Source organism: Chiroxiphia lanceolata, chromosome 1 (genome assembly GCF_009829145.1).
Source record: "Chiroxiphia lanceolata isolate bChiLan1 chromosome 1, bChiLan1.pri, whole genome shotgun sequence".
Lineage (NCBI taxonomy): Eukaryota > Metazoa > Chordata > Aves > Passeriformes > Pipridae > Chiroxiphia > Chiroxiphia lanceolata.
Genome location: NC_045637.1, coordinates 60528186 through 60539979, shown reverse-complemented (window position 1 = coordinate 60539979; position 11794 = coordinate 60528186). Strand labels below are relative to the sequence as shown.

General features: G+C 38.1%; 1 protein-coding gene across 2 annotated transcripts in view; it reads right to left on the bottom strand.

The window, feature by feature from the left end:
• Nucleotides 1-247: 247 nt before the first annotated feature.
• The window catches only part of ZNF407 (zinc finger protein 407), a 338560-nt gene continuing 327013 nt past the window's right edge, over nt 248-11794 (bottom strand). For both annotated transcript variants that reach the window (XM_032694069.1, XM_032694063.1), the window contains exon 9: nt 248-2814. In XM_032694069.1, the coding sequence (XP_032549960.1) occupies nt 1463-2814 (1352 nt within the window). In that variant the 3' untranslated portion in view covers nt 248-1462. The remainder of the gene's footprint in view (nt 2815-11794) is intronic.

Here is an 11794-nt window from a genome sequence, read left to right as displayed (position 1 = left end):
CAGTTGCTTCAGGAAGGAACTACGTTTTACCTCACCCCAACTTTCTTACAGTTGATAATTTTAAGATATTAAACATGATAGGAAACCCAGTTATCTCTAGAGTCAGCATGGCTTATACCCTAAACACTTATACAATTATATTAAGCATGCATGAGGCACACTTCAGAAATTAGATTCTTTTATCTTTATCTATCTAGTGAGCTAGAGGAGAGAAAAGAGAAAATACACAGACACACAGATAGCGTTTGTTTGCTCCTGCTGAATGCCAGTTCTGTTTATTGTTTCATATTAAAAATCATGATGCTTCATTTTAATGCTAACATTTTATTTGAAAGACAAAACAAATAATCCCCAAACCTTGCCAGTTTATATTTTACAATTTTTCTAAAGAAACAAAACCAGTTTTATCATGAAACAAATCTTTTCAACACGAACTTGCATTGAACAATTGCAGTATATCCACAAGTAAATAACTGACATTCTGGACGAAGCAAGAAATACAAGGTCACCTTTTCCCCCCCACGTGTTAATGTCAATGTCAGAACTTTCTCTAAAAATCCCCATAACATTTCAGAAGTAGCTCACCAAATGAACTGCAAAATGGTATTTATATGAAGCACTATTTATAAGAAAAGCAAAACACTGACAGTGACAATATTTTTTTCAAAAAATGCACAGTTCTTATGTAGGACTCTCATCTAAAATTAAGTGGAAGTTACAGGCATTGAGTTCTTCTTCCCGAATATGTATAACCAAGGATTTTCTGACGTGTAGCTTTTTTGAGCTCTTCTTTAGGGAAAGTCTTATGTGATACCATGAAAGAGTAAACTACTATGAAAAGTTTCATTTTAGGTGCAAAAAGTCCTTATTTTGACAACATATTTTTAGCCAAGGATGTATTAAAGTAAGATTTTAGAAAGCAAAATGTCACTTGCTTTTCTTTAAAATGAAGAAGGGCACTGATTACTTTATGTAAGCTTACCTGTTCACCTTGTTATTGTGGGGTTTGTATTTTTTGCATATTTATCTGTTCACAAAACGTACATATAAGTGCAATTATTTTACTCCTGTGATTATGTTACACAAAAATGACAGAAGGCAGGGAATTACCCTGAGATAAAACAACATTAAAAAAAAAAATCAACAAAGAAAACAGTGAACAGAACAATTCCTACTTTGGGACGGGGGCCTTTTATCCTGTTATCCTTTTATCCTAATATGCTTGTTTTATAATAATCCCATATAATAATTCTTAGAGCTATTGTAACAAAATTGTTCTATCCTTTTCAGTGAACTCCTCCTATTAGCTGATCTTCACTTCCTGTAGAGTGCATATTTGTTACCTGGCTAGGAGGACATTCTACTGAGAAGGCTTTACAGAAAACATTCCAGGAATACAGTGCCTCCATGATTCTGGTAATATCCAGCTTTGCCCTGAATCCAGACTATGAGGTGAAGCTCTTCATGCTTCCTGTACTTTGTTATAATCTCTCTGGCCTTGAATTACCTGTGAGCCACCCTCTGTATAAATGACCATGCTTGCCAGCTGTTCTCTTGCTCTATCAGGGGTTACAGCTTCTGCTTTTAGAGCAGTACCAGCCTGCAAAATGTCTTGAGACCCAGCTGTCTCTATCACAGCATGTGAGTACACACCAGGCTCATCCTGCATGTCAGGTGGCAATTCTGTGACGATGTAGTGGGTTGCACCTTCAGAGAAGTCACCATCAGAGCCCTGAGACATGGCTTGAGCTAATTCTTCACTGACAATAATCTGTGATATTTGCCCATCCGACTCAACTAAATCCATGTGTTCACTTTGGACACTGAGTGTGTGGCTACCAGCTTCCTGCATAATTATCTGAGAGCCTTCTCCAGCTACCATATGCACAGTCCCTTCCTCATTTACGATGACCTGAGTGACACCTTCTTTCATCAGCTGGTCGGCTGCAGCTGTATCACACACAGCAAACTGTAATACTCCTTGGACCATATTCTTGAAGGCAGCCTGAGCTCTCTCCTGAGATGCAATTATAGCCGATGGGTGCATGACCCGTGTCACTACTTCCATAGGTTTGGTATCTTCCTGAGTCTCCTGAACTTCGTGGAACATTTGTATTTCTTGTCCCTCTGCATCACTGGGAACGCTGGGCATCTCAGGGTTTGGCATTTGCAAGAAATCTTTGTGACTAGACCTGCTTCTGTCAAGGAGTCCAGATTTGTTTTCTGTTTCACCCAGCTCTGTTACAGCACAAAGCAGGGCATCTAATGCCGAGGAGGATTCTGGAGGATTGACTGTAGCTTCAGAAGCATCTAAAACTTCTTGTTGCATTATCTGCTGCAGTACAGTGCTACTGGAGTCAGGAACCGCATCTATTTGAACAGCCTCCTCCATATCAGCTCCTGTTCCTTCCACCACTACCACTTGTGTTGCACCATCTGCTAACTGCTCGGTAAGTATCTGCCCTGGAACCACACTACTCACGTGGGAGCCGTTTTGGTTTGTAGCTATGACTTGCCCATCCTCTGTGATATGGACCACCCTGGCCATCTGACCAGCCATTGCTAATGTCTGAAGGGTAGCCACTGCTGTTTCTTCCACAGAGGCATCAATGGCAAAGTCACTGTCATATCCTTGAATAATAATAAATTGCTGAACTTCCTCAGGTGACTGTGGCTGTCTTCTACTGCCCCGAAAGACCTTCTCCTTAACTGGAGAAACCTCTCCCAGTGCTGCTGCGGTAAAAGGACTTGCAGTTTCCACAAAGGTTGCTCCTTGCCCCTTCAGTCGGCACTCATAGGACTTGGACACAATGCCTACAAGGTAAAATACGCTGTTAACGTGGTATCATGGCAAATATCAGTTCATCACTTTAACAAATTGTAGCTCGAATGGAAAAAAAATCCTTGACAATTTTCAGATTTCACTGGTAGAAAACACAGGTAAAATGAGCAAATGAACAAAGCCAATTTGCATGTTTTCCAAATAAAATATTTACAGGTTGTAATAATTGCTGAGTTTACCCATTCTTCAGCTTATTAACAATTTAAATGTGTTTTTTAGAATATCCTATATAAAAAAGCCCAAGTAAATACAGTATGCAGTTAAAAGCCATGTTCATCTTTTACAGAAGATCCTATTGATGATATTTCAGTACTTCAGTAATGAATTTTAGAATCGTATATTACATCAAACATATCTGGGTTTGAAAAACTGTGGCTGATCATCTCAATACCCTGCTTTTGTTGGCGAGGTAATTGCCATGCTGTCATTTTGATGCCATTGTCTTCCCCTTCATTTCCTACTGAGAATCAGCTCCAGCACCCCTGACTGACTCAGTCAGTAGCCTAGTTACCTGGAGAAAAGACCCAGTAGCTTTCTTTCCCTAAGCAGGATATTCTATACAATATCATCCAGAGAAACCTCCTGGATATGCTTCCTAATTATTTCTACATGAAATCAATTAACAAATTATAGTACATGTAACCTCCATATTCCAACTGCTTGCTCTTCCACTTGGTCTGGTTTTGTGTCATTGAAGGTTTCCTTCTCAGTTCTCATCGCTAACAAGCTTCAGCAAGGCAAATGGCTCCCACAGCTGCACAAAGTCAAGCCCACCATTCTCAAAACATGGCCTTACATGTTTTTGGGAAGACGTAACTGAGAGCTGTGACCACCAGCTTAGTGGATTTCCTTGGAAGGACAGCTCTAGCACTCACTGTCTTCCCATGGCAGTGCCACTAAGAAGCATCCATGGAGCTACTGTATGTACTGGGAAGTAAGCTTTGGGCCACAACCAATGCACACAGAGAGAAAAGTGGGTCCTGGACACTGGGAATGAGGTGAGAGTCTAATGCCAGACAGACCTTGGGAAGGCTGACTGAGTCCATGATGCTCAGACTACCCACACCCATGCTCCAGTTCAAATTCACCTACACAAAACTGAAATCACATCTCTGGAATAACAGGTGTAGCATCTTATCACTAACACAAATAGCTATGCCATTGCTTGCTTAGGATAAAACAGACAAGGAAAAAACCCTGACTTTTACAATCAAATTTCAGTCTAGAACTGTACTGTCCAAGTCAGTTCTAGTGAACACTGTACTCCGTTAACATCAAGAAACTAAGAAAATTATACTAAAGCTGGTCTAACTGCTTTCACCCAAAGCATAGAGCTGTCAGGCCCTGATCACACAGAGGAATAAATGGGCTCTAAAAATCAGACTAATTTGCTCAAAGGTAAGTTCACATTTAGAAGCTGTGTTACTCCAAGACTGAGTACTTGGCACCTTGCAGCCTCTAGCAACTTGATACGCCAAGGCACATATCAAGCTAATATTCCAAAGTAACATCAATGCTTAGAAGACTGAGTTCTTATATTGGTATCTATCTATCTATCTATCTATCTATCTATCTATCTATCTATCTATCTATCTATCTAATCTATCTAATCTATCTATCATCTATCTATCTAATCTATCTATCTATCATCTATCTATCTATCCATCCATCCAACCATCCTTTCTTCTATTATGACTCTTCTAGTGGAGAACTGTACTGTGAAGCACATAAGTAATTTTGTCAAACTGAAAGGTTGCAAATCACCTTCACAAGTCTAAACTGATGTTATACAACTTTCTTCATCTTGGTTTTCAAGGCAGGTTATCTTTGGAAAAGAAAATTAACAATTTAAACCATTACAGTGTTTCCAGGTGATGCTGCATGATAAATTAGGCTCATGCAATTGAAGTACATTTTGTCGGGTATAAGTAAGAAGGAAGTTTACTATGGACTGATTGGTTCTTATCCCCACTTTTCCTGTGCTCTCTGTAGGCACTGACATTCACAAGACCCCCCAAAGAGCAGAAAAATAGGAAAGGGAAATCAACATAAAATGACAATTGTCTTAGCTCCTCCACATTTTATAATAGAGTAGAAGTAATTAATTCTCTCAGGAATCTTGCTTTGTTGACATGATAAAAGAGGAGTCTGGCAGTGATGTGGCATGAAATCAAAATAACTCTACAAATCATGCATTTTCCACTGGATTTCAAAATCAAAATAACTCTACGATCATAATTTTCACACACACACAGTAAAATCATGACATCTTTCCCCTAAGATCATGGTAATTTATGTACGGGACACAGCATCCCTGCGTTGAGGAGAAACTCTGGTCTGGGGAAGGGAAAGAAAAAGGGAATTCATCCTGTTTTCATCTCCTCAAATAAATGCTGTGCCTGCAAATCTATGCAACTCCAGTCTTTACTGTGCAATTGAATGGGAAGTCTCCTGGGTGAAGAGCTATCCGGTGAATCCCTCGCAGCACTGATAATTATGCCATTCTGACTGCTTACTTAATCTATTTGAATCCAGAGGTGAGTTAAGCCACTTCCCGACCATTAAAGTAAACTACATGGGTAAATACTGCTGTCACTAAGGGGTGTGATGAAGCTTAACTACACCAACGTCTTAACCTCAGCTCAGTGCAACCCCAGCTATTCCATCACAGTTCATAAATGCGATTGCAGGTCCATCTTTTGATTCAGCAATTTAATAACTTCGAGTGCTGTCAGTACTGCTTTGAAAAATGGCTCCTATAAAATGTAACAGCCTCAATCAGATTGTAAAAGATTCACCCACTGAAGATTCTTCCATTTCAACTATAATGAATTAATGTTGAGCTGTGTAGAAGTTCAAGTGTCATTTAAACTAATGTGAATCTACTGTAACTTTAAATTTTAACTGGACTATGACCAAGAATTTACTGGGAACATCAACTTCAATTTTAGTCATTTTTCATGGTAAATATGAATTGCAGATTTTACTGGTTTTCTTTTGTTTTAACAGTGTAAAGCCAAGTTGGGCAGATATTTAGAAAACAACATATTTTGAGGCTTAGCCGCCATTTTTATAATGAAGCTCTGCTATCCAACACAACATTTGCAGGAATTTTTATGTATTTAAGGAACATGTCACATTACTGGACTGTATGTAGCAACAAATCATGTTGTCCCAGTAAATTCAGCCTGCCTCTCACCCCCTCTTAAAAATGGGTAAAGAGAAGGGGTAAGTGTTGGCTGACACGGCAAACATAAGCTGGAATACAAGCCCACATTAATATTAGGAAAAGTGGACTTGTTGCTGATTGCATGTCATGGCAAATTAAAAAGATACACAAACAGGCATTAAAATGACAAAATATAATGATACGAGAGCTCATATTCAGACAATTTGTAAGGAGGTGTTTCATATCTAGGGGTGCAATGATCACAGAATTGGTTTCTTTCCAAGAAGTCTGTCATTTCAGCAGAGCCATTATTTATCAGTTGGAGTCCTGAGCGACTGTTAGTTTTTTATTTGAAAATGTCAGGAAATTTTAGACATTAAATCCATATTCGCAGGTTATTTTAATTCTCTGAGACCACAAACTCCTGAAATAGGGCTAAAAGAAATGCTTTGATGTTTAATGTGCTTCTGGGAAACTACAAATAGGGCTTAGTACCTTTTCCCCCTCTCTCTTACTCAATACCTGACTTCCTTTTGTGTGTCTGTTTTATTCTTTTGTTACTGTCATCATTTGTTCCCCACAGAATAAATACCTTATTCTTTTGTTAAGCTTACATTTAATTAAAATGTACAGGATTTGTGCAGTAAACTCGAATGAAACAAATAAAACAAGGGCCCCCTCTCTTGAAGGCATACGTTGTGAATGAAAAATGTCATTACAGACTAAAAAATTTTGCAGTAAACAGGGCCTACAGAGAGAAGTTTCCCCCGTAATGACATCCATAAAATACACAAATGGCACTTTTAGTACCATCCTGAATATGGCATTTTCTGTGCTCTACACACAATCTAAATGGTTTGATCATAGAGCATAATACTCCATTGGGTTTATAGAACAATCAATGTTCCATAAAATGATGTATTTATCCAATAGTAGGCTCAGCAGTTACTGGTGTATGACATTGTAGGACACTGGCTTTGTACTGTTCAGCAGCACACATGCTGGCTGTAAAACTTATCTAACACTACTTCAACAACTTCATCTCATCTGTGTCAAGTAATTTGTTGAAGCCTCAGCTTGGTTTAAAAAAACTTGTAATAAAAATTCATAGAATTTTCAGGAGAATGAAAGCTGATGACAATAGAAAGGTCACATTGTGGCGCCACTCATGGGGTCGGGGGTCAGCTGCAGTTCTAAAACAGAAAGTAGATTTCATGCATCGTGTAGCAGATAAAGATGGCATTAAGGAGACTTGTCTCAGAAAGGAACGCGTAATGCGTTAGGAAGGTCTGGGCTAATATTATATGTAAAGCACCACTTTGCTCTCAGCCAGCAGCCTCTTTAGAATTCTAATCCTTCCCCAAAACTTGTAGCAAGTGGTTGTGTGTGGCGAGGCTGGGCTGAGGACATCCTTCACAAGGTGCACTTTAGGACAAAGCAGTAAGTCATAAATGAAATAATCTATTATGACGATGGAAATGATCTGCATTTACACAGCAAGCTTAAAACAGCCATTTTTCCTTTTCTGTAGAAGTTCTAGGAGGCCTGATTTATAGCCTCCTATTCAGTAACACTTAATTTTTCATACTTTGGTGATGAGATATGTTATTTAATGACACAAACAAATATTTTGTATCTATTAAAATGCAATGAATATTAAATAACATGAATGCAAGAAAATTTCTTTCAATTAAATACAATCTTTAAGAAATTTAAAAGATACAAAAAATTCAACTTGAATGAGCAACTGATTTTCTTATTTTAAAAGCTATTGTCTACATGGCAGCACAATATTTTGAATGGTATGGTAAGTCCACCATTCAAATTCGTAAGGTAGTAACTTACGCCTTCATCAAGCTACAAGTTTCTCCTCTTTTTCCTTTCTATTAAATTTTTTGTTATGATCTTTATTCAATTAATTAAGTGCAGTCTAAGAACAGTGGCATAATGTCATAACTTTGGGATTACCTGGATTTTTGGAGGCCATAATAATAAGATGCATTTTTCAGATCTCTGTTCCTTGACCATAGTAAAAACTATTCTTTATCATTTGTAAGGCTTTTATGTGCAAGCAATGCATGGGCCAGCATTTTTTAAACCAGCTAGTTAAGCTACTAAATAAGAGGTTGTGAAGGCTCATTCATGTCTTCTGTTGAAGGAAAGAAAATACGATGGGTCAAACCGAGAAGTGAAATTAATCAGCAACCCAAAATGGCCCTTGTTACAACTATTATGTCCACAAAGGCAGCAAATATTTGTAAAGCAGTACAAATAACTATACCTATAGGAGACTTAACCATCTCCCTAAGAGGCATAAAAAAAAAATCCACCACTGACACAAAGTACATAAATCTCAAAAGATGCCAATCCAGCAAGGCTTTTGTTTCTTTCAATATATTATTATTGTAGAAAGAAAATTAAACAAGCAAAATCCCCCCACTTCCCAGACAATGTTCATAGTTCATTTTATACCTAAAAATACAGTAATGTCATGTTTCAATGCTGAAACTCAAAACATCCTTAGTTTCTAGCTTTGTCCTTAACCACTCAATCATGTTTGGAAACTTCAAGGTATTCTAAGAACTGCTTGAATAAAGGATCAAGTTTTAACGTTCCAGGTATTTTAAAAAGCAGCAGATATCCTTTAGCTTTCTTAAAATGCAAAAGAAAGTACTTTTGTAATATTTTTTCTTTTGAAAAACAGACTGAAATTTCCTGCTTGCCATTTTTACCTTCCACACCTTACAGAACTATGATAACAGCTACAAAAAGACACAATAAAAAAACAATCACCAAAATAAACAGCCAAGCCATTCAGGTAGGGTGTTAAGGCAGTTTGTTTGGTTTGGTTTAGTTTCCCTCCAATGTCCAATTAACCTTTGGGAAAAGGCCTTCTCTGGAAAAAATTCAGTTTCTCTTTTCCTGCACTCAAGGTCAAAAATGAATACTATAGAGCCCAGTGTTACAGAGGCTATGCAAATGAAAAGTATACATACAAAAATTCCCACTGATGGTGGCAAACGTACAATGTTAACGTGCAGAATCTACAACTGCCTAACCTGCACAGTAGCCAGTTTTCTCGTCAACCTCTTTACCTGTTTGCCACCATGCCGGCTTCTCTTCTCAACTCTGACGTGTGAGCAAAAACCTCACTGTGGCATATACAGCAATTACCTACACAGGCAAGCAGCATCAGGAATGTATTCGGAGTGTTTCAGCTATCTCTTCCAGTGCAATTTAGCAGCTTGAGATGAGGAGAGCCAGCCTGGACATTTCTTGGCAGTCCGGCTTCAAAGGCTACTCTGGCCCTCTGTTTGGAACAACTGACATTGATGATACATGGATGCGCTCTTTCTGTTTTATCCCCTGCAGTGCAACTGTAAAGTGCATTTTTAGCACTTCTAAATCAGAATCCCAATTTCAAGGGGTTCTGGTTGTGCTTGGTAAAACCAGAGATTTCTGTTTCCTAGGCAGAGAGAACATACAGTATAATAAAAAAATAATATGAACACTTATATGTGTATTAGGGTAACTACAAATCAGGGAAAAAAAAACCCCACAAGCTCTGCTCATAAGGAAAATGATCTGGATTTCTGAAATAGGTCTAGTTCCAGACAGTAACGGCTTTGTCAAAAAAAGAAAAAAAAATCCTTTTTGTCATTATTATCTCAGCAAGAGTTTTTGTTTTTCGAGAATACGTACATTTAGATCCTGGTCTTATAAACATTTATTTATCAAGAGTACTGCTTACTGCCATAGTTAGCCTCAATAGTCTCAAAGGGACTAAACATGGTAGCTTGCATTATGCATTGTGTTTGCATAATCAGGCCCTTGGGATTAACAATTCTGAAAATGGCTGGCCTTCCCCAATGTTAGATGTACATATATGCACTAAAGAGAACAGACACTTGTAAGAGACACCTAAAATAAAATATCATGTTATTAAACGATCAAGCAGAAATTATATTCTTCGGCATACCTATCAAATACGAGTATCACGATTCTCTGTATTTATCTATTCTGATTTATGCACCTTTTGAGGAAAAAGAAGCACCTGTTCTTTGCTCGAGGGCACATCTCAACTCATTTGAAAAGCACAGCAGTTTTTAGGGAGAATGCTTGGGAATAACTACAAGTTTCCCCAGTTCTTTTTGTTAGTTAAGACAGCAAAAACTACCATTTCAAATGTGATAGTCATATCTGTATTTCATTTAGAAACTCAACTACATTACAGTGTATATTCATATCTTTCCAGAGTAAATTATGAGAAATAACCATTTGTCTTCATTGTAGACACTTTTGCATGTATAGTAGAAAACAAACCTCTATTCAATAACTGCACAGAGGCACCATTAAAATCAAATTTACAGTAAACAGAACCTGCAGCTGGGGTAAAACACTAACTGTTAGTATTTTAATTATCAGCGAAGCTTTCGGAGGTCTAACATCTGCTCATAGCCAAATGACAGCAGCTGCTTCTGTACACTTAAAACAACATGAATTTCTTCTGTAAATATTAAAATGAATTGTATGTTGTGTGTTCATTGTGGCTATATTCCTGGTAAGTGGTTTAAGTATATAGGGTATTTCGAACTTCTTTCTTGTGGCAAATTCATAAAGGGCTGACCTCCTCAAAAGAATGAGAGGCAAAGGCAGCAAAAATTCTTGAGTCTGTAAATTGAAAATGTTTAGAGACAGTACTAGAGGTCACCCTCTGCCAAGACGCTGCTAGTAAATGTTAAAAAAAATCAGCGATAAGTTCTGATCATTGTGCACTACAGTAACTTCAAGGACAGGACTGCTCAGCATGCAAAGTGTCAGGAGTCTATGGAATGGCTTATATCAAAAGCTAATGCTCATCTAATAAGTAAAGCAATTAATGCATTATCTTATCTCAGAAAAAAATGTTCTGTTTCAATATCCAAAGCATTGGAGGAGATGAGTATACTCTCTTTTGTGGACTTCATCAAAATCATACTGGAATGAGCCCTGATTTGTATGATTAGAAGCAATAAACTGCCGGGAAGAAGAAGCTATGCTGGGCCAATAGAAGATCAGCTCTTTTTGCTAGAGAGGGCAAGCTTCATAACTTAATTTTGCACCTTTTTATCTAGGCACTGACATATAGTTGCTATCTTCCTTTTTGTCTCTCACCTGCTTGGGAATACAGTAAAGAAAATTGGAGGATTGACACACATTTAGTTAAGAGATAGAGTCTGGAACAGTGAGAAGAAGAGAGCATTACAACCAGTTTCAGAAGAAAACAAGGTTTTGTTTTGTAGTTTTCACTTTACAGACTTTCAGTGGAGAAAGATCCTTTGCTTTTATAGCATCAAGTGTAACACCAGTGGCAAATCATATTTATATATTTTCACAATAGATCTACAGCTGGAAAGGATCACTATAATAATTTAGTCTGAAAGCTGCAGGTCATGCCAACCTGTGTTTTGAAAAAAACCCCCCAGCATGATTAGACGCTTCAGCCTTACATGTGTAACCACAACAGAGGATCAGCCACCAGTGCAGCTGTATTTGGTACAGAGCATAAGATAAAGGTGAATTAATTGTCAAGGCAGTTCCCAAACTTCTGACATCAGATTTCCCACGCCAAAAGCCAGTCTCAGTGCCAGGGAAACAACATCTTAGGAGGAGGGAATAGGGCTAGTTATAGGTAGTACAGTTACAACGCACAGGCCTTCCCCCTTTGCTGGCCCCTTGCTTCTCCTGAGGCACTGACAGCATCAAGGCTTATCGTGCCCAAAATGACAAGTGTTGAAACACAT